Raw genomic sequence first — 23,892 nt, forward strand, 5'->3', positions numbered from 1 at the left:
CTGGTTCCAGACCCCCAGGACGCTGACACCTCGTCTTCTGACTCCGAGATGGAGATGCAACCGTCTGCGGTGGCCGAGGACCTGGGCGCAGATACAGGTCAAACTGTGGTGGCGGTGCTCAGTTAGGTAGTCCCATGTGCGCTACATGCCGCCAGGTCCCAAACACACAATGCCCAAGCGCCAGCCCAGGGTGAAAAGGACCAGACATCCTGCTCAATCAGTCACGGCGCCGTTTAGGCCTTTCGGGATGGGAAAAGAGGAGTGTTATAACTCTCAGGAAGGTCACGGGTATGGGCTATTAGGTACCCCATGACCTTTTCGGAATAAGAGCTTCCTCGTTAAGGGGGCTTCCTCTTAACAAGGAAGGACTGGTGGAAATTCCTGTCCCGATGTGGCTCGGGGTGGGAGAACCCTTTGGGGAGTGGAGTATGTATATTGTATTGTGATTAAATCTTTTTATTTTGCCTCCATCATTGTTTCCTTCTGGTCGCGCGTCTGGATCCAACACTCAAGCTAGGAAACCTGGTTTTGAATCTTGCAGTGTGATAGCAGTAATGCTTGCACCTGTATGAAATTTCTCAGTCCAGTATTTAATAATGTTATATAACATTTACTTTAACAAACAGAAAGATTTTTCGTATGTTGTATTCATTACTATCAAAAGAACACAATTTCAACCCCAAATGGTTGAGTGCCACAGGAATTTGAAGTGAAATTATTTCTATCCTGCAGGCAGTCTGCCTTAAAGTGATGCATGATGACAATAACTTCCGTTATATATCATGGGTACTTGCTTGATGTGTGCAGGTCTGGTCGAGACCGAACAAACATTGCATAGGGGCTTTGAACTTAAAAGTACAGCAAGTAGCATCCCTCTAGAAAAAGTGCTGGGTTTCCTAGAACAACAGCTTCACTGCTATTTTTAATGCAACCACTTAATTATTTTAAAAACCGAATTCAAATTGCGATTGTGGCATGGTTGAATGGTCATTCTCCAGAATAGACCAGATCTCTAGAATAGACCAGATCTCTAGAATACTAGTCCAGTAACATAACCACTGCACTACTGTACCAGATAGATAAATTGGAGTTTATATATATGGCACTCATGAAACCAAACAGGATGACTGAAGAAAGTAGGGGGTCAGTTAGCTGGTTCGTGATGCGGGACAATGCAACAGCGCAGGTCCAATTCCCATACCGGCTGAGTTTATTCATGAAACCCCTATCCTTCTCAATCTTGCCCTTCACCCGAGGTGTGGTGAGCCTCAGGTTAAATCACCAACAGTCAGCTTTCAAAGGGAAGAGCAGCCTGTACACCTCTGGTTATGTGGTGACATTTACATTTTACGTTTACATTTTTTATTTCCCGGAATTTAGATTCCAGGGTGTTTTGATTGAAGTGCTCAAGATATTAAAAGGGAATAGATACTACCGTGTCTGAGTCAGTTGGAGTCATTAGGGGCACAATCTAAAATATAGAGCTGGGCCTTTCAGGAGTGAAATTCTACACACAAAGGATGATAAGAGTTTATAAACAGCAACTGATTCGAGATGAACTGTTAATTCTAAATCTAGAATGTACAGATGATAATTCAAAGACGAGTATGTGGAGTTATGTTGTAAATCAAACATGGTCTCACTGAATGGTGGAACAGGCCTGAGGGACTAAATAATGCTCGTGAACAACCATAATTGGTTCCTCTTTCAACGAGTTGGCATAGGAATGCGGCAAATGGTGATCTTCTGTGCTGTAAGATTCTATTATGACAAGCCATCATAGAAAACAGTACAGTATCTTCGGCCCACGATGTTGTGCCGTCCATTTATCCTAATACAAGATCACCCTAACCTTACACCCCTTCAATTTACTGCTATCCATGTGCCTGTCCAAGAGTCGCTTAAATATCCCTAATGACTCTGACTCCACCACCTCTGCTGGCAGTGCATTCCACGCACCCACCACTCTCTGTGTAAAGAACCTACCTCTGACATCTCCCCTGTACCTTCTTTCAATCATCATTTAATTCTGTCCCCTCGTGACAGCCATTTCCTCCCTGGGAAAAGTCTCTGGCTATCCACGCATCTCATCATCTTGTACCAGTATCAAGTCACCTCTCTTCCTTTTTCGCTCCAGTGAGAAAAGCCCTAGCTCCCTCAACCTTTCTTCATAAGACATGCCCTCTAATCCAGGAAGCATCCTGGTAAATCTCCTCTGCACCCTCTCCAAAGCATCCACATCCTTCCTATAATGAGGCGACCAGAACTGGACACAATATTCCAAGTGTGGTCTAACTAGAGTTTTATAAAGCTGCAGCAAAACCTCGCAGCTCTTAAACTCAATCCCCCTGTTAATGAAAGCCAACATACCACACGCCTTCTTAACAACCCTATCAACCTGGGTGGCAACTTAAGTGATCTATGTACGTGGACCCCAAGATCCCTCTGTTCCTCCACACTTCCAAGAATCCTGCATTTAACCCTGTATTCAGCATTCAAATTCGACCTTCCAAAATGAATCACCACATTTATCTAGGTTGAACTCCATCTGCCACTTCTCAAACCAGCTCTGCATCCTGTCAATGTCCTGTTGTAACCTGCACCAGCCCTCAACACTATCTACAACTCCACCAACCTTTGTGTCATTGGCAAACTTACTAACCCACCCTTCCACTTCCTCATCCAAGTCATTTATAAAAACCACAAAGAACAGAGGTCCCAGAACAGATCCCTGCGGGTCACCACTGGTCACCGACCTCCAGGCGGAATACTTTCCATTCACTACCACTCGCTATCTTCTTTCGACCAGCCAATTCTGTATCCAGACAGCCAAATTTCCCTGTATCCAAAGCCCCCCAACTTTCTGAATTAGCCTACCTTATCAAATGCCTTACTGAAATCCATATACACCACATCCACTGCCCGACCTTCATCAATGTGTATTGTCACATTCTCAAAGAATTCAATGAGGCTCGTGAGGCATGACCAGTCCCTCACAAAGCCATGCTGACTATCTTTATAATCAAACTATGTTTTTCTAAATAATCATAAATCCTATCTCAGAATCCTTTCCAATATTTTGCTCACCACAGACGTAAGACTGACTGGTCTGTCATTCCCAGGGATTTCACTATTCCCTTTCTTGAACAGGGGAACAACGTTCGCCTCCCTCCAATCATCAGGTACTACTCCAGTGGAGAGTGAGGATGCAAAGATCATTGCCAACAGTGCAGCAATCTCCTCCCTCGCTTCCCATAGAAACCTTGGGTATATCTCATCAGGCCCAGGGGACTTATCTATCCTGATATTTTTCAAAATTTCCAGCACATCCTCCTTCTTAATATCAACCTGTTTGAGTCTATTAACCTGGTTTACACTGTTCTCATGAGCAACAAGGTCCCTCTCTCTAGTGAATACTGAAACAAAATATTCATTGAGGGCCTCCCTTATCTCCTCAGACTCCAGGCGCAAGCTCCCTCCACTATCCCTGATCGGCCCTACTCTCACTCTGATCATTCTCTTATTTCTCACATAAGTGAGAGTTCTTCCCGCCAGAGCCTTTCCATGCCCCCTTCTAGCTCTCCCAAGACCATTTTTGAGTTCCTTTCTGGCTACCTTGTAAGTCTCTAGAGCCCTACCAGATCCTAGCTTCCTCAACCTTACATAAACTTCCTTCATCCTCTTGACTAGAAGCTCCACTTCTCTGGTCATCCAAGGCTCTTTCACCTTACCATTCCTTCTTTGTCTTTGTGGAACTCCTGACACTCCTTGCATTGAAACAGACACACTTTAACCCATTCCACTGAGTGCAACTTTGCCCAATCAAATGTCTATCCTTCCTTTCAGACTCTCTGCATACTATTTCTGCCTGTTCAATGTCTACCCTATCCTCTGATCCATTGCTCTGGTTCCCACCCCCCGTGCCAAACTATTTTAATCCCTCCCGAAGAGCTCTAGCAATCCTCCCACACAGGATATTGGTGCCCCTCCAGTTTACGTGCAATCCGACCTTCATGTACAGGTCCCACCTTCCCCAGAAGGTAGCCCAATGATCCACATATCTGAAGCCTTCCCTCCTGCACCAGCCCTGTAGCCACGTGTTCAGCTGCACTCGCTCTCTGTTCCTTGTCTCACTTGGCCGTGGCACCATTAGCAATCCTGAGATTACTACTCTGCTGGTCCTGCTCTTTAGCTTCCAACCTAACTCCCTAAAATCACTTTTTAGATCCCCATCCCTTTTCTTAGCTATGTCGTTGGTGCCTATGCGCACCACAATTTCTGGTTGTTCCCCCTTAAGAATCATGTAGACTCAATCCGAGACATCCCTGACCCTGGCATGCGGGAAGCAACATGCCTTCTGGGAGTCTCGCTCGTGACCACAGAATTTCATAGAATTTACAGTGCAGAAGGAGGCCATTCGGCCCATCGAGTCTGCACTGGCTCTTGGAAAGAGCACCCTACCCGAGGTCAACACCTCTACCCCATCCCCATTACCCAGTAACCCCACCCAACACTAAGGGCAATTTTAGACACTAAGGGCAATTTATCATGGCCAATCCACCTAACCTGCACATCTTTGGACTGTGGGAGGAAACTGGAACACCCGGAGGAAACCCACGCACACACAGGGAGGACGTGCAGACTCCGCACAGACAGTGACCCAAGCCGGAATCGAACCTGGGACCCTGGAGCTGTGAAGTGATCGTGCTATCCACAATGCTACCGTGCTGCCCCTAACCATCGAGTCTCCTATCACTATTGCTTTTCTATTTTCCTCCATTTCGTTCTGAGCCATAGAGCCAGGTTCAGTGCCAGAGACCTGGCCGCTAGGGCCTTCACCCAGTAGGTCACTCCCCCCACAGCATCCAAAACGGTATACTTGTTATATGTAGAATTAACTAAAATATTCAGCATATGGAAGACTATTTGGCCCAACTAGTCTGTGCTGGCATTTTGCACTCCATACATTTCCTTCCCATTTCACCTGCCTCCTTCTATCTATCTCCTTTCCTCTCATATTTGTCTATTTTGCTTTTGAATGCAATTCCTACAGTGCCAAGTTCCACATTTTAAACAACTGACCAATTTAATTTCATTGTCCATACGGAAATTCATTTGTTAAAAAATTACATTTAATGAACAGTAACAATAAAGAGAAAATCACTCTGTCACAGAGGTCCAACTCTAATTAAAATATGTATAAAGACTGTTCCAAGGCATTAAAAACAAGAAGCGAGTCCCACCATGGGTGCATATCTTAATTTATATAATCATATTTCTATTAAAAGTTCTTTCGGAGAAGGGTAAAGTTCAAGGGCCAATATGTCCTGCATCTGAAGAATTGTAGCCTTTTCTCTGAATGCAATCAGCAGTGATGCTGAAACAAGTGGTGATTCTCATTGTTCACGACACTCCTAATGTTCAGCAAGATTCTTTGAGAGCAGATTTTGTCAAGAAAGATTTGTTCTTCCAATACTGCCCGAGTCAATAGTCTGTGCACTCTTATAACAGAGTCAACTTTTTAAATGGAGAAAGACTGCAGAAAACTGCATGCAGCACAGAGGGACTTGGGAGTACCTCGTGCATAAATCATTAAAAGCTAGCAGCAGAAATAAGGAAGGTAAATGGAATGTTTGCTTTCATTTCAAAGGGAATGGAGTATAAAATGAGGGGGGGTCCTGCTCAAACAATACAATGTACTAGTCAGATCACATCTGAAATACTGTGAAGAATTCTGGTCCCCTTATCGAAGGAAAGATATACTGGCATTGGAGGTGGTCCAGAGAAGGCTCACTAGGTTGATCCCGGGTACAGAGGAATTTTCTTATGAGGAGAGGTTGGCTAGATTGGGGCTGTACTCATTGTTGTTTAGAAGAATGAGAGGTGACTTTATTGAGACAGACAAGATGCTCAGAGGGCTTGACAGGGTAGATGCGGAGACAATGTTTCCTCTTGTGGGAGAGTCTAGGACCAAAGGGAATAATTTCAGATAAGTGGTCGCCCATAAGACAGAGATGAGAAGGATTTTTTTTCTCTTGAGAGTAGTGAAAAGTATGATCAAGGCTGAGCTGGACAGATTTTTAATCAGTAAGGGAATCAAGGGTTCTAGGCATAAGACAGGAAAGTGGAGTTGACGATAATATCAGGTAAGCCATGATCTCATTGAATGGTGGAGCAGACTCGATGGGCCTTGGGGCCTATTTCTGCTGATGTATTATCGTCCTGAGACACCTCCAAGTAACAGGCAAGATATCCAACTGTGTTAGCACACTTAACTACAGCTGAATTGTGGGATCTACGTGAAAGAATTTAAATTTTCCATGGCAGTTTAATTGCTTATGTCCCTCGGTTACCACATGTATACAGTATTCCCTCCAATTGTAACTAGATACTTTTAGTTTGTAATTGCAATGTCTTTATCATGAATTTTCACAGGAACAAAATTAACTTTTTTCCCCCCTGAAGTTTCTAACTAATTATTTTGTCTTATTTTCGTTCAGTTTAAAAGAATTGTTATTGCACTATTTTACAAGCTTCTTTGCTGAGTTCCTATAGTTTCCTTGACTATTGCTTATGAAGTCCACAAGTACCATATCAGCATACTTAGGATTGTTGTATCATCAAACTCTAATCAACAATCATTTATATCGGGGATGAAAAGCGAAGGTGAAAATCCACAGTCTTGAGCAGATCCAGTGTTACCATGGGCTCAGAGTAAACCCTGCAAACGATCACCGCTTGGAGTAACCACCGTCAAGTAAATAAATTTCTAATTTCCTTATTGGGTTTATTCGTGGAGACATTGATACGCAATTGACAGACTTTTCTTATTCCCTTTATTCTGATCCTACCCAGACGGTACTTACTTGCTGGAAAACCGTTTTACTGGGGCCAGCTGCCTTTCGGTATTTGTCACTAAATACTCATCTGAGAGTCAAGACATTGTCAGTACACTGTCTGGTTATAGGTTGCATTACAACAGTCTCCTATTGTTTTATCTGATATTCAGAGGTATTTTCAATCAGGAAATACTATGTAAAGACAAAGATTGGGACTACTAGTTGCTTTTCCCCTCATCTCCAGTTTGGAGACACTGAAGTCAATTAAATGATTTGCCAGTTCGGGCCAGCCAATTCATGGGATACAAATGGTATCGCAAAGGCCAGTCTCCATTTTCAAGACAATTAAAATATGCAATGTCACACTCTAGAAGGAATTTAGGTTTGATTTTAGTACTTATTACCCCTGCAATAATCAGAAATTGCAATGGATTTGCAATTCCAGCAACACCAATTGAAACAAGATCATGATCTGTCGAGGGTAAATAGAGATGCAATAAAAGCAATACACACAATATGAACAACTGGTGGACGGCAAATGATGTTAGAAAGTTAAATTAAAAATCCACCTGAAGCAGTACACAGGGGCATTTAACTTTGGGAAACCCAAAATAAGGACAGCCCATAATGGCATGCTGGAGTCAGAGAAGTGAAAAGCTTACTATACAAGTGTGCTATTGTGAACATCTTTTCCCAAAGGTAGAGGAGTCTAGAGCTAGAGGTAATAGGTTTAAAGGGAGAGGGGAGAGATACAAAAGAGACCAGAGGGAAAATTTCTTCAGAGGATGGTGAGCATCTGGAATTGGCAGCCAGAGACAGTAGTAGAGGTGGGTACAATTTTGTCCATTAAAAAGCAATTAGACAGTTATATGGGCAGGGTGGGTATAGAGAGATATGGACCAAATGCAGGCAAGTGGAACTAGCTTAGTGATAGAAACTGGGCGCATGGACAAGCTGGGCCGAAGGGCCTGTTTCCATGCTGTAAACATCTATGACTCTATAAAACACAAGGATTTTGAGAATCCCATCCAAGAACATGGTTATGTGGGGTTTGGAGTAGCCAGTTTTAGTAACATTTTGGCCTGCCTGATTATTAGTACGCTCATCTAACACGAACTACTCCGACATCATAACAGAGATTGCACTTCAAAAAGTAACGTTGTGGGAAGTCTCGAGATGTTAAAGAGGCTATGTATAAACAAGCCTTCCTTACTTGCATAATTCTCGAGTATGAGGAGCACATTACTACTATAAATGGCTTAAAGAAACGTTGATCAATTGCTACATCATGCTGCAACTCTCACTTTCACACGCTGCCTCCGAAGATTCCCCCCCCCCCCCCCCCAATCTTTTTTGGAAATTGGGGGTTGGCGGCGGTGACTGGAAATGAGAAATCTCGATTATGAAATCGGACCGGGTTAACACTGGACCAAAAGTACAAGAAGAAGAAAAACAGGCGCACAACGGCCACTCCCAGCGGAGACTCTTTCCTGTATGAAGACTGTCACAACAAACTAAACAACACAAGTTGCGGGTAGCCGAACAACACGTACCGGCTGTCTGTCCGGTTGCTCCCGGTACCTCCTGACAGGGGCCCCGGTCACTCGGTGGTTCAACGAAGCCTCCAGAAGCGCCCAGCCGCAGACACTTGCGTCACCAAACTGAGTGCGCAAGCGCAGTGCCTGCCTGCTGCCACCAGCTGCACGAGGCTTGCGTCACCACGGCAACTCCTTCCCATCAACGCCCAGAGTCGGACACCGTATGTAAAACAAAACCATTAAACTATATATGATCGAGAATCTATTATAGAGCTGTGGATTGCACTGTACTTACTGTGTTACTTCATTGTTCGGTATTCCAGCCGCCTCCGCCCGCCCTGCGGCGGAATTAAGTTCGCTAAGGTTGTGTTAGTAACTGATAAAAGACTGGGTAAATCCGCAGGCCGCGCTTTGCCTCCGCCCCGCTGCCTGTCAGCCAGCATCTCCCTGCTGGCTGGCCGCCCACCACCACTGACTCCTTCACACCACGCCCACACCAGCGGCTGTTCAAACACACCGCCTTCTTTGTCGCTCCAGCACCTGATTGCAGGAAATTTCATTATCGTGTTTTAAAATCTTAACCTCAGCAATGAGTTGTACAAACCTATAGTTAAATTCCAGTGAGAAAAAAAAGTTTATGGAAAGCTATAGTCACACCGCTCTGGTAGCGCCATTCTGCTTCTGGTGACTCTTTGAAAGGCCACGCTCTCTCCTTCCAAGTATTTCTCCAATTCGCGACTGAAAATTGTATTGAATATGCATTCATCACCCTTTCAGGGAAAGCATTCTTGATCACAACTTGTTACATAAAGATAATTCTCCTCATCTCACCTCTTATCAGTTACTTTAAATCTATGTCCTTTTGTTTATCAAAATCCTTCATAATATTGAACCTCCCCCGAGCCTTCCACTTGAAAGAAGAATGGTCGCAACTTCTGTACTGTCTCCAGTTCCTGGAATTAGCAGGAGGATTAGATCAAATTTTAAACTTCAAAAAATATTTAGCATCTACAGGGCAGATAACTAAAGTCAAACTGAGAACAAACGTAAAGAATATGAAGAAAAGCTACAGGAAGAGATTATACAGGATTATGGGACAAAATTAGTAAACCATAATAATAATATTTATTAGTGTCACAACTAGGCTTACATTAACACTGCAATGAAGTTACTTTGAAAATCCCCAAGTCGCCACACTCCAGAGTCTGTTCGGGTACACAGAGGGAGAATTCAAAATGTCTAATTCACCTAACAAGCACATCTTTTGGGACTTGTGGGAAGAAACCGGAGCACCCAGAGGAAACCCACGCAGACATGGGGGAGAACGTGCAGACTCCACACAGACAGTGACCCAAGCCGGCAATTGAACCCATGTCCCTAGCACTGTGAAGCACCAGTGCTAATCACTGTGCTACCGTGCCTCCCTAAAGAGCACTAAATGCCACATGGAATGGACTGCAGTGGTTCAAAAAGGCAGTCCACCACCACCTTCTTGAAGGCAATGAGGGATGAGCAAAAAATGCTGGCCTAGCCAGCGCCACCCACATCCCTCAAAAGGAGAATAAAAACATTTCTTGGAAGAAGGTGGGACAGCTCATGCACAAGGACTGAATTAGAGATTGAAGGAAGGGAAGAAACAATAAATAACAACGTTCTGCATTATGCCACTGCACCATTTTGGAATGTCAATATGCTTGACCACATCATCCATCCACTTTGCCATTTTTCCTTTGTCCACCTTGGTGAGATTATCCTTGTTTGATTCCACTCTTGCCTGTTCAGTTGTTCTAGAGCATCTCCAGCAATAACTTCTCGTTCCAGCCCTGCACCATGATCCTCAGGCTCCCAAAAGGATCCATCATTTTTACATCCTTTTTCACAATCTCCACAATGGAGAGCCTGCATGGATTTGTGAAGGGAAGGTCAAGGTTGACTAATCTTATTGAATTGTTTAAAGAGTTGACTAAGGTAGTGGACAGGGGAATGTCTCTGGATGTCATTTATAATAACTTCCAGAAGGCACTTAATAAAGAGCCACATAAGAGACTGTTTACTAAAGTGGAAGCCCATGGAGTTGAGGGAAAATGTTTGACATGGTTAGCAAATTGGCTGAGTGGCAGGCGACAAAGAGTGCGGATAATGGGTAATTACTCTAATTGGCAGGAGGTGACTAGTGGTGTACCACAGGAATCTGTTATGGGGCTCAAATTATCACACTATTCATTATAATGGCATAGAAAGTCATATATCCAAATTTGCGGATGATACAAAGTTAGGCGGCATTGTAGACAGCCTAGATGATAGCATAAAATTTCAAGGAGATATTGACTGCCTCGGTGAATTGGCAATTGTGGCAGGTGGAATTTAATGTAAGCAAATATGAGGTTATCCATTTTGGATCAAAAAAGGATAGAACAGAGTACTTTCTAAAAGGAAAGAGGTTAGGTATGGTGGATGTCCAAAGAGACTTGGGTGTTCAGATGCATAGGCCCTTAAAATGCCAGGAAGAAGTGCAGAAAATAACCAAAAAGGCTAATGGAATACTAGCTTTTATATCTAGAGGATTGGAATATAAAGACACAGGGATTATGCTGCAGCTATACAAAACCCTGGTTAGATCCTACTTGGAGTACTGTGAGCAGTTCTGGGCACCACACCTGAGGAAGTATATTTTGGCCCTGTGTTAAAAGATCATATTCTACGTATTAAACAAACACAAACTGAGTTTTTTGTAGATTTCTCATAAATTTGGTTTTAAGACTCCAAAACCAGTTTTGTCTAATAGGAACTGGTGACAAACTCAAGATATAGTTATAATTGTTCTCTTTTTTGTTCATGGGATGTGGACATTGCTGACAAGGACTGTATTTATTATCCATCCCTGAACCAACTTCTTTATCTGCTGCAGTCTTTGTGGTGTAGGTACACCCACAGCACTGAAACTTAGGGGTTTCAAGGATTTTGACCCAACAGCATGAAGGAATGTGGTATTTTTCCAAGTCAAAATGGTATGGGACATGGACGGAAACTCACAGGTGGTGGTGTCTCTCGCCTCAAGATTAATCTATTCCAATACATGCCTGGCTGGTCTCCCACCTTCTACCCTCTATAAATGTGAAGCCGCCCAAAACTGTGTCTTAACTTGTGGAAAGTCCTGTTCTCTTATCACCTCTGTGTTGGCTAACATAGATTGGTACCGGTCAATCAGCATCTTGACGTTGCAATTCTCATCCCTCTTTTCAAATCCTTCCATGGCCTTGCTCCTCTCTGTATCTCCTCCAGGCCACAATTTCAAGATCTCTGCATCTCTCTAATCCAGGCCTTATTTGGATTGGATTTGTTTATTGTCACGTGTACCGAGGTACAGTGAAAAGTATTTTTCTGCAAGCAGCTCAACAGATCATTCAGGACATGGGAAGAAAAGGGAATTAAACAAAATTCAAGAAAATACAAGAAAATACATAATATGGCAACACAAGATATACAATGTAACTACATAAGCATTGGCATCGGATGAAGCATACAGGGTGTAGTGTTAATGAGGTCAGTCAATAAGAGGGTCATTTAGGAGTCTGGTGACAGTGGGGAAGAAACTGTTTTTGAGTCTGTTCGTGCGTGTTCTCAGACTTCTGTATCTCCTGCCCGATGGACGGTTAGAAAAGTGAGTAAGCCGGGTGGGAGGGATCCTTGATTATGCTGCCCGCTTTCCCCAGGCAGCGGGAGGTGTAGGTAGAGTCCATGGATGGGAGGCAGGTTCGTGTGATGGACTGGGCGGTATTCACGACTCTCTGAAGTTCCTTGCGGTCCTGGGCCGAGCAGTTGCCATACCAGGCATTTTCATTCCCAGTTATAATTACTCCACTGTTGGTGGTTGTGTTATAAAGGAGGAAAGCAAGGTAGAGGTGGAGAAGTGGGGTGGGGGAATTTCACAGCTTGGCACTGAGGCAACTGGCTCGGTCCTAAGCTGTGGAATCCCCCCCTCCCCACAACCTCTAGGTTTCCTCCTTTAAGACACTCATTAAAACCTGCCTCTTTGACCAAGCTTTTGGTCATTGGATCTAATATCTCCTTGTGTAGATCCGTGTAATACTTTGTTTTATAATGCTCCTGAGAATTGCATTGAGCAGTTGCATTATGTTAAAGGTGCTATACAAATATAAGTTGTTGTTGAGTTCCCATGCACCTGCATTTTTTTGTTCTTCTAGCTGATAAATATCACAGGTTTGAAGGTGTCAAAGAAGCCTTGGCGATTTGCTGCAGTGAATTGTATAGATGGTACACATTGCAGGCATTGTGTTTTGCCTGGATGAGTGCTGAGGCACACATGGATAGATGATGCATGGAGTGAATGTATAAGATGGTAGATGAGTGCTAATCAAGTAGGCATCTTTGTCCCCAATGGTGTTTAATTTCTGAGTATTGTTGGAGCTGCACTCACCAGGCAAGTGGAGAGGATTCCATCACACCCTTGTCTTGTGTCTTGTTGATCGTGGGCAAGCCTTGGGAAGTCAGAAGGTGATTCAGAATTTCCAGCCTCTGACCTGCTCGTGAAGCCACAGTATTTGTATGACTGGTCCAGTTTAGTTTCTTGTTAATGATGGTAAAGGTTTTCATTGTTTTTTTTGTTCTTGGGATGTATGTGTCCCTGCCTAGACCAGCATTTATTTCACATCCTTAGTTGCTCTTGAGAAGATGGTGATGAGTTGCATTTTTGAACTGCTGCAGTCCTATGTGGTGTAAGAAGACCAACAGTGACATTAGAGAGGGAGTTCCAGGATTTTGAATCCGTGATAGTGAAGGAACGCCAATACAATTCCAAGTCAGGATGGTGTGTGATTGAATGTCAAAGGGATGTCACTGTTTGTATCATATGCTCTTATTTTAGTAGAAAACTTACATATGCTCACACAATATAGGCGACATTTACTCCACTCAGGTATACTACCAACAAACATCTACCACCATTCAATAATCAAGGAAGTAAAGCATCCACAGTGATTGAAAAATATGGGCACATTAATGTTTTTCCCATAATTTCACCAAAGAATGGATAAAAAAGTTAAATTACATACATTGTGCAAATATTAGTCTTGTAATGACGTGCACAAGAACATTGCCACTTAATTTTTATTTACTTACCATAGATTTACTATAGAATAATAAAAAGATTACAACACAGAAGGTGGCTATTCGGCCCATAATGTGCAAGAACCACTCTCACCCATTTCCCGTAACTCTCCAAATATTGTTTTTCGTCATCAGGTGCTTATCCAATTACCTTTTGAAAGCCACCATTGAACCTACCTCCACCACCCTCTTGGGTAGAGTATTCCAGATCCCAACTACTTTCTGCATGAGAACATATTTTCATCATGTTGGGTGTGATTTTCCAGCACCTCCCACCGGCAAGATGTTCCGGTCAAGTCGAAGTAGATCCCTCATTGCAGGGCCAGTGAGCCATGCAGCAGCCCATAGACTTTGGCAGGACTGGACGATCCCATCAGCAGCCAATGGCTCGCCACGCCTGTCATGGGAAAGACGGTCAGGGGCAGTGGAAAATCCCAGCCTTTGGTTCTTTTGCTATTACCTTAAATTCATGTCCTCTCGCCTCTTCTGCCAGTTTATCTCTATACACATCTAGGTTCCCAATTATCCACTCGGTCTAGTATTGGCTAATACCTATGCTGGACACTCAACAAACCAAACCAAAACGCAGAAAATAAAATGTTGCTGCAATTATTTTTGGGTGGGCCCAGGGAAGTGATACAATACATTAAATTACAATTGTTTCTGTGAATAGAAATTATGAGGTTAAATGTGGTTCTGTGGATGACCAGTAAAGGCAATGTAAAGGAGGGCGGCATGGTGGCATAGTGGTTAGCACTGCTGCCTCAGAGTACCAGGGGCCCGGGTTCGATCCTGATCTTGGGTGACTGTGGAGTTTGCACATTCTCCCTGTGCATGGGTTTCCTCCCACAGTCCACAAGATGTGTAGGTTAGATGGGTTGACTGTGCTAAAATTGCTCCTTAGTGTCCCGAGGCTAGATGGGGTTATGGGGCAAGGGTGGGGGATTGGGCATAGGTGGGTGCTCTTTAGGAGGTTTGGTGGCCGAACGGCCTCCTTCAGTAGAACATAGAACATACAGTGCAGAAGGAGGCTATTCTGAGTCTGCATGACCCACTTAAATCCTCACTTCCACCCTATCCCCATAACCCAATAATCCCTCCTAACCTTTTTGGACACTAAGGGCAATTAAGCATGGCCAATCCACCTAACCTGCACGTCTTTGGACTGTGGGAGGAAACTGACGCAGACACAGGGAGAACGTGCAGACTCCCAGTGGGGAATCGAACCTGGGACCCTGGCGCTGTGAAGCCACTTGTGCTACCCAGTAAGGATTTGTTGTGTAAGGATTTTTAAGGAACTGCAAGGAAAGTAGTTTAAAGAAAGTGTTAATGTGTTTTTGTAGATGGCAAAGTGAAGTATTGCTTTAGGTGTGTTTTTTAAAATCTAACTGGGAGCGTTTAACGATGCATTTTTGGAATTTTAAAATTCGATGTTAAAGGTTATGGAGGAGGAGTCGCAATAACAGTAAATGCCTTACGGCACAATGTACAAGCACTTCCTGGCAGGGACCCTTGAAATGTGGCCTTCCAGTAAATTGAGTCATCATCAGATGGTTCATGAGTTGGCGTGTGAATTACAGAAAAGTAATTGATTTTATTAAAACATTTACAACTGTAGCAGACATCTTCATGACAGAGAAGGAGGGGTTAAGACTCGAAAAACAGGTTGTTGTTGAAGTTGGATTAAAGGTCGCTTTATTTTGCAGGTTATTCTGTGCACTTTTTGATTACCAAACTCCATTTGTTGCATCAAAAGCTGGCATGGAAAATACTGCGATTACCAGAATGTCAATTAACGCTGATTCAGGGTCTATCCGGCAAAGGGCTGTTGCGAGGGGACATCCTCTCTTACACGCTGCCTTGTATTGCCAAGTTTTTAGAATAAAAATAGCGTTTTTTCAAACGTAATACAATGGTTTAACCACATAATTGACGAGAGATTCTATGACAAATTTTGGAAGTAATATCACTGTGAAATAATTTAATTTGACGGGTGAGTCCTTCCAGCTGTTGGCGGGCTGCCTCCGGCCGCCGAAAACCAGAGAATCTCCGGCCGCCGAAAACCAGAGAATCTCCGGCCGCCGAAAACCAGAGAATCTCCGGCCGCAAGGAGACCAGAGAATCTCGCTCGTAGTCCCTATGGACATTTAAAAAGACACGGACGAAAAGTCAAGCCCAGTTAGAAAATTGTTTACGCAATGGGTTATCAAACAGTTAATTTGTCGATGTGAATGTCAGATCTGTCTTGTAAGAATTATTTGTGAAATTAGGTTGGCCAGTTTCAATCCAGTTCTGAGTGGAGAACGTATCCAAACCACAAAATTGCTCATATTTTACTTTTGCTGTCTTTTAAACCACATAAGAGATTACAACAAATGACCAAAAGCTTGTTCAAAGTGATAAATGTTAGGGTGTGTCTTAAAAGAGGCACATGAGGTAGAGAGGTTCAGGGAACCTAGGGCCATGGCAATGGAAGACATGGCCAGCAAAATGGAGTGAATATGATCGCTGATGCACAAGAGGCCAGAATTAGAGGAGTGTAGATACTGGCTGGCATTCTCCCTTTTGGGGACTAAGTCCCCACGCCCGCCGGAAAACGGGGGAGAATTACTCCGGACTTTTTTCCTCAAGTCTGGGGTGATTCTACGTTTTCCAGGAGGCTAGCAGGGCCCCGGCGTGCATCCCACAACTTGGGCTGCCGGTGTGGCCCTGCTGTCTAAGACCGCACGGCCGTGCATGTGCACAGCGGCCGCAAGCGAGTCCGTGCATGTGCGCAGCGGCCCACCTCGACCTGGGCGCTGCCGACATGGCGGAGCCACACAGCGGGCCCATGCGGAGTAAGGTAGGTCCCCCACAGATAGCGATGGCCCACTGATTGGTGCCCCCCCCCCCGATCGCGGGCCTGGCCACTGCTGAGGCCCCCCCCCCGCCCCAAGTCAGATACCCCCCACCCCCACCAGGACCGCCGCCGTGGGTCCGAGCTCCCGCCGGGTAGTACCAGATGTAAACCATGGCGGTGGGAGTTCGGCTGGTCGACTGCCCCAACGGCCCAGACCGGCACCGAGTCGACTGCGCGTGCGCGACTGGTGGGTCCGTGGAGAATCGTGGAAGCGCCGTCGCGCCAGAGTTCCGGCGTGAACGGCTATTCTCTGCCCCCGCGCTAAGTGTGATTCCGGCGTGGAGGGTCGGAGAACCCCGCCCACCATCTTCAATGTCCACTCCCTCCAGCACTGATGCACAGTGGCAGCAGTGTGACTTATCTGCATGATACGCTGCACCAAGGCTCCTTCAAAAGCACTTTCCAAATCTGCGACCTCCACCACCTAGAGGACAGGTGGAGCAGATACATGTGAACCACCCAAGCCACATACTATTCTGACTTGGAACTATATTGCCATTGCTTCACTTACTGGTTCAAAATACTGAAAGTCCTCCCAAACAGCACTGCAGATGTACCTACACCAAATGGACTTCAATAATTCAATGCGGCAGCTCACCACTACGTCTCAAGGGCAAGTAGGGGTAGGTAATAAAAATGCTGGCCTAGTTAGCAACTACGTCCCGCAAAAGAATAACAAAAATTCAGAGATATGTAGGGCTTGAGCAGGTTACCAAGATAAAGAGGGCTGATGTCATAGAGGGATTTGGAACACAAATGAGGATATTAAAATTAGGACATTGAACTGGGAACCTGTGTGGGTCATCCAGCACAGGAGTGTTGAATGAATGGAACTTGGTGTAGGTTACCAACAACAGTGTTCAAGTTTATGGAACTTGTAAGTTGGGAAACTGACTAGGAGAGTATTGAAATAATCAAGATTAGAGATAATAAGAATAGGGATGAGGATTTCAATGGCAGATGAGCTGAGGCAGGATCAAAGATGGGTGATTTTACGGATTTGAATTTAGGCTGTCTTGGTGATGGGACGATTATGTGTGTAGAAATGTAACTTTTGAGTTAAATATCTACATTCCCAGTTCTATTTGCCTCGCATTTTCCAAAGTCTAAGTGACTTCCTTTTTCCTCTTACCAAAAATAGATTAACACTTTGCTATCTTGAATATGTCATTTATACATCCATGCTGAAAACCTGTTGTACTTCTCTGTATTTCATAGAATCCTTAGAATCCCAACAGTGCAGAAGGAGGAGGAAATTTGGCCTATCGGGTCTGCACTGCCTAGAGCACTCTGCCTAGGCCTATTCTCCCACCGTAACCCAGGCATTGACTATGGGCAATCCACCTAATTTGTACATCTTTGGACTGTGGAAGGAAACCAGAGCACCTGGAGGAAACCCACACAGACACTGTTAGAAATGTGCAAACTCCACACGCAGTCACCCTAGGCCAGAATTGAACCTGGGTCCCTGGCGCTGTGAGGTAGCAGTACTAACCACTGTGCCATAGAAACATAGAAACAGGTGGAGGCCATTCAGCCCTTCAAACCTGCTCCACCATTCATTATGATCATGGCTGACCACAAATCCCTGATCCCGCCTCCGCATCCCCTCATATCCCTTGATCCCTTTAGCCCCAAGAACTATATCTAATTCCTTATTGAAATTACAAAATGTTTTGGCCTCAACTAATTTCTGTGGTAGGGAATTCCTCAAACTATGATCCCTAGTTCTGGACTTCCCCACCATCGGGAACATTCTTTCTGAATTTATCCTGTCTAATCCTGTTAGAATTTAATAAGTTTCCATGAGATTCCCTCTCACCCTTCTAAACTCCAATGAATATAATCTGAACCAACTAAGTCTCTCCTCATATGACAGTCCTGCCATCCTAGGAATCAGCCTGGTAAACCTTTGTTGCACTCCCTCCAGCAAGAACATCCTTTCTCAGATAAGGACACCAAAACTGCACACAATACTCCAGGTGTGACCTCACCAATGCCCTACACAATTGCAGTAAGACATTCCTATTCCTAAACTCAAATTATTTTGCTATGAAGGCCAACATGCCATTTGCCTTCTTTACTGCCTGCTGTACCTGAGTGCTTACTTTCAGCGACTGATGCACAAGGACACCAAGGTCTCTTGAGTACCTCTCTCAATTTGCACCCACTCAAATAATCCTATTTTTGCTACCGAAGCGGACAACCTCACATTTATACTGCATCTGCCATGCATATGCCCATTCACTCAGCCTGCCCAAATCCCTCTGAAGCATCTCGGCATCCTCCTCATAGCTCACCCTCCCACTCAACTTTGTATCATCTGCGAATTTGGAGATAATACATTTAGTTCCCTCCTCCAAATCATTAATATATAATGCGAACAGTTGGGGTCCTAGCACAGATCCCTGTGGTACCCCACTAGTCACTGGCTGTCAATCAGAAAAAGACTCATTTATTCCAATGATTTGCTTCCTGTCCACTGACCAGGAATACTACCCGCAATCCCATGCACTTTAACTTTACATAGTAATCTGCTATGTGAGACTTTGTCAAAAGCCTTCTGAAAGTCTAAATCCGCCAGTCCTCCCTGGACAACTCTACTAGTTACATCTTCAAAGATTTGTCAAGTATGATTTCCCATTCGTAAATCCATACTGACTCTGTCTGATTATGCCCCTGCTTTCCAAATATTGTGCTATGAAATCCTTGAGAGTGGTCTAGCAACTTCCGTACTACCAACGTTAGGCTCTCTGGTCTATAGTTCCCTGTTTTCTCTCTACCTCTCTTTTTAAAAATTAGCTACCCTCAACCTGGGGGTGGGTGGGGGTGAGTGGGGGAGGGGGGGGCGGAGCAAGAGTGGGTAGCCAAACTAAGCAGAAAGGGGAGTAACAGGGAAGAAGGGGATGGGAGGGGAGGGGGGGGGGGGGTGGAAGAGAAGGGGGGTGGGCGGGTGGGGGGAAGGGCTGGGGCAGGACGAGAGAAGGAGAACAACAGGGGGGAGCCAGAAGGGAGGAAAGAGGAGAGAACACAACCTGGGGGGAGAGCGCAGGAAACGACAACGACCAGAACAAGCAAAGCAAGGCAAAAGAGAGAAAGAAAGAACAGGGAGAAGGAACGTCAGACGGCCCAAGGTGAGGCAAATGGACAAAAAAAAAAGACTAAGATATGCCAGTGACATCAGGGGCAGCACCCAGGAGCCCCTTCCACCTGGTTTTGTTTTGTTTGTTTTGTATAAAAACAGAGAGAATGGGGGAGAAAGCCCCCCTTACTGCTATGTGTTATGACATTTTTCTTTGTTTTTTTTATTTATATACTTCCTCTGTTTAATTTTTGTTTCTCTGTGTGTACGTTTGTAAATATATCATGTATAAAACCCAATAAAAACAATAAAAACAATTAGCTACTCTCCAATCTGTAAGAACCATTTCAGAGTCCAAAGAATTTTGGAAAATGACCACCAATGGATCTACTATTTCTAGGGCCACTTCCTGAAGTACTCTGGGATGAAGATTAATAGGCTCCGGATATTTTTCCAACTTCAATCGCATTAATTTCCCCAAAGCCATTTCTCTACTGACACTGATTTCTTTCAGCTCCTCACTAAAACTTGTGTTTCTCAGAACTTCTGGTACATTATTCATGTCTTCCTTTGTGAAAACAGAAGCAAAGTGTGAATTTAGTTCCTCAGCCATTACTTTGTTCCTCGCTATGAATTCCCTGTTTCTGACTAAGGGGCCTACATTCGTTTTTGGCAATCCTTTTCTCTTTACATACCTATAGAAACTTTTGCGGTGAGTTTTTAAGTTTCCCATTAGCTTACTTTCATCCTCTATTTTCCCCTTCTTAATCAATCCCTTGGTCCGCTTTTGCTGAATTTTAAACTGCTCCCAATCCTCAGGTCTACTGCTTTTCTTGCCAATTTGCAAGCTTCCTCTTTGAATTTAATACTATCTCGAATTTCAATTGTAAGCCATGGTTTGGCCACAGTTTCCTTTCCACTCTTGCACCAAATAGGAATAAACAACTTTTGGAGTTTACCTATTCGTTCTTTGAATGCCTGCTATTGCCTGACACTGTCCTTACTTTCAGTAATGTTTCACAGTCCAACATGGCCAACTTATGTCTCACATGATCAAAGTTAATTTTTTTGAGATTCAGGACTCATATCTCTGAATCAGCTTATCTAAATGGGTAGAACTTTGGGGTGCTCCAATGCAGAGGGATCTGGGTGTCCTCGTGCATGAGTCACAGAAAACTAGCATGCAGATACAGCAGGTAATAAAGAAAGCAAGTGGATGTTTGCATTGATAGCAAAAATAATTGAGTACAAAGGTAAGGAAGTGTGGTTGGAACTGGACAAGGCATTGGTAAGATCGTACCTGGAGTATTGTGCACAGTTTTGGACCCCCTAATTGAGGAATTGGCATTGGAGGTAGTTCAGAGGATGTTCACTAGATTGATTCCAGAGATGATGGGTTTGTCGTATGAGGAGCGATTAAGCAGTTTAGGCCTATACTCTGTAGAGTTTAGAAGAATGAGGGGAGATCTAATTGAGGTATACAAGATGCTAAAAGGTATGGATAAAGTAAACGTGGAACTGATGCCTCCTCTTGTGGGGCATTCTAAAATGAGAGGTCATGATCTTAGAATAAGAGGTAGCAAATTTAAAACCGATTTGAGGAAAAACGACTTATCCCAAAGGGTTGTGAATCTGTGAAATTCAAGTGCAGTGGATGAAGGGACAGTGAGTAAATTTAAGGAGGAGCTAGGCAGATTTTTAATTGGTAATGGTTTGAAGGGTTATGGAGAACGGGCAGGACAGTGGAGGTGAGGCCAGGAGTGGATCAGCCATGATCACATTGAAGGTGTTTAGGCTACGAAGGCTAAATTGCCCACTCCTGCTCCTAGGTCAGTGTTCTAGGGAGGAGATGCTCTGGCTGATTTTGTAACCCAGCTCTTGGTCTGTAGCATTGTAGGTAGCAGATGAACATATCAGCCATGATAGAATGGCGAGCAGACTCGATGGGCTGAATGGCCTAATTCTGCTCTTGTATCTTATGAACTTGTCACTCGTCCCCAAGAGTTCTCCCACAAGTAGACTGCCAATTAATCCCTTCCCATTGCACTAAATTAGTCCAAGGTGGCCTGTTCCCTTGTTGGTTCCTCAATGTAAAACCATCTCGTATAGACTCCAGAAATTTATCCTCTTTTGTACTGTGACTAATTTGACTCACTCTTATCAATACGCAAATTAAAGTCACCCATAATCACGGATGTTCCTTTATCACGTGCATCTCTGAATTCCTGTCTAATGCTATTCCCAACACTACCACCAGAGGTTTGTAGTCTGTATACCACCGCACAAATGTTTTTTGCCCCTGGTGTTTCTTAACTCGACCCATATTTCTGATCGCATGTGCTAATATCTCCTTAATACTGTATCAGTATTTTCTTTCATCAACAATGCAACTCCACCACCTTTTCCTTTCTGTCTGTCCTTCCCGAACACTAAATAGCCCTCAATGTTTAGTTCCCATCCTTGGTCACCTTAGAGCCGTATCTCTGTAATCTCAGCTATATCATTACCCATCCCCGCCAAGGACATCAGTCCCAGTCCTGCCCAGGCGTAACACTGTCCAATTAATACTAGTCCCACTTCCCGGAACGGGTCCCAATGCCCCAGGAATCTGAAACCCTTCCCCTCACACCATCTTTCCAGGCACGTAGTCATCCCATATATCCAACTGATTCTACTCTGACCAGCACGTGGCACTGTTAGTAATCGTGAGATAACTACCTTTGAGGTCCTACTTTTTAAAAAAACGTATTTTATTCCAAACTTGTATCAAAGCAGGTTATAGCAAGTAAACACCCCGGGAAACATACTTCCCAACTTTCAACCATACAATCTGTACAGATTTTTCCCCTTTTTCACCCCTCCCCCCTCCCCATCACCCATTCCCCAGCCCCTGCGACGAATAGCTCCTCAAACACTGCCACAAACATCCCTCACCTTTTCTCAAACTCCCCCGCTGAGCCCCTTAACTCATACTTTATCTTCTCTAACTGCAGGAAGTCGTACAGGTCATCTAACCATGCTACTACCCCTGGTGGCGATGCCGACCGCCACTCCAGCAAAATTAATCGCCGTGCAGTCCGAGAGGCGAAGGCCGTGACATCAGCTTTCCTCCTCTCCATAATCTCCGGTTTCTCTGAAACCCCAAATATCATCACCAAAGCATGCGGGTCCACCTCCTCCTCCACTATCCTGGCTAAGACCGCGAACACTCCTGCCCAGAATCTTCCCAATTTTCCACAACCCCAAAAAACATGTGCTCGTTGATGTGACCATCAATTCAAGCGAGACAGAGAGATGAAGTGAACAGTGACTTTAACCGACTAGAACAGTGCCTGCCTGCGACTGCTCTGCTAGTGAGAGCCGCCTACAGGGCTGCTGCTCTTTTTACCTTCCCTCAAGGGGCAGAGCCAGGGGCGGAGCCCACAAGGGCACCAACCTGATACATTCTATCTAATAATGTACAATGGTTCATAGGTGGGGCCCACATGGGCAACAGTGTGATACAGTGTAATACATGGTGAATGGTTAATTCAATACGTTCACCACATTCACCCCCTGTTAAAAATTGAAGTCCAGCGGCGGTGAAGGGTTCACAGGTTCAGTCTGTCCGGTACCCTGATCGTGCGCTGTGATCGCCGGAGCTCTGGTATCGCAGCTGGCCCGGATGTCGAACTCATCTGTGCGGACATGGGTGGTGAAGTCGCCGGTGCTGGCACAGGCGTGGACTCCGGGAGCATGTCTTCTGGAGCTTCATTCCTATGGGTTGGTGAGGGGGGGGGGGGGGCAGGGAGGACAGAAGGGGGTGCGGGTGCCCTGTAGGGGCGGGGGCGCTGGTCGGCGTAGGTTGGGGGGTAGGTTGGGGTGGCGGTGGTAGTGGATTCTGTGGATGCCAGGTCCCGGAGGGAAACCGTATCCTGTTGGCCGTCGGGGTGCTCTATGTATGCGTACTGGGGGTTAGATAGAGATAGAGAAATACAGCACAGAACAGGCCCTTCGGCCCACGATGTTGTGCCGAACTTTTGTTAATCATAGAATTTTGGACACTAAAGGCAATTTATCATGGCCAATCCACGCAACCTACACATCTTTGGACTGTGGGAGGAAACCGGAGCACCCACGCATACACGGGGAGAATGTGCAGACTCTACACAGACAGTGACCCAAGTCGAAATCGAACTTGGGACCCTGGAGCTGTGAAGCAGTTGTGCTATCCACAATGCTACTGTGCTGCCCTTAAGAAGAAATTAATCTACACTCCGTTATTCTACCCTAATCTATGTACCTATCCAATAGCCGCTTGAAGGTCCCTAATGTTTCCGACTCAACTACTTCCACAGGCAGTGCATTCCATGCCCCCACTACTCTCTGGGTAAAGAACCTAGCTCTGACATCCCCCTATATCTTCCA

The 23,892-nt window shown here is 44.7% G+C and overlaps 1 protein-coding gene and 1 long non-coding RNA gene across 5 annotated transcripts in view; one reads left to right on the plus strand and one right to left on the minus strand.

Moving 5' to 3' along the window:
- LOC119962819 (interleukin-6 receptor subunit beta-like) overlaps positions 1-8,848 on the minus strand; it is a 107,323-nt gene extending 98,475 nt beyond the window's left edge. Inside the window, exon 1 of one of the 4 annotated variants that reach the window (XM_038790945.1) lies at positions 8,673-8,848. Coding sequence is in view for 1 of the 4 variants with exons in the window: in XM_038790942.1 (XP_038646870.1) it covers position 8,673 (1 nt within the window). In the remaining 3 variants the exon portion in view is untranslated. Of the gene's footprint in view, positions 1-8,392; positions 8,501-8,672 lie in introns of those variants that run through there. The other 3 variants (XM_038790942.1, XM_038790944.1, XM_038790946.1) reach the window with 3 other exon arrangements.
- The window catches only part of LOC119962822, a 271,981-nt gene continuing 256,612 nt past the window's right edge, over positions 8,524-23,892 (plus strand). The window contains exon 1 of the long non-coding RNA XR_005459975.1: positions 8,524-8,598. This is a non-coding gene — a long non-coding RNA (uncharacterized LOC119962822). The remainder of the gene's footprint in view (positions 8,599-23,892) is intronic.

Source organism: Scyliorhinus canicula, chromosome 3 (assembly GCF_902713615.1).
Source record: "Scyliorhinus canicula chromosome 3, sScyCan1.1, whole genome shotgun sequence".
Lineage (NCBI taxonomy): Eukaryota > Metazoa > Chordata > Chondrichthyes > Carcharhiniformes > Scyliorhinidae > Scyliorhinus > Scyliorhinus canicula.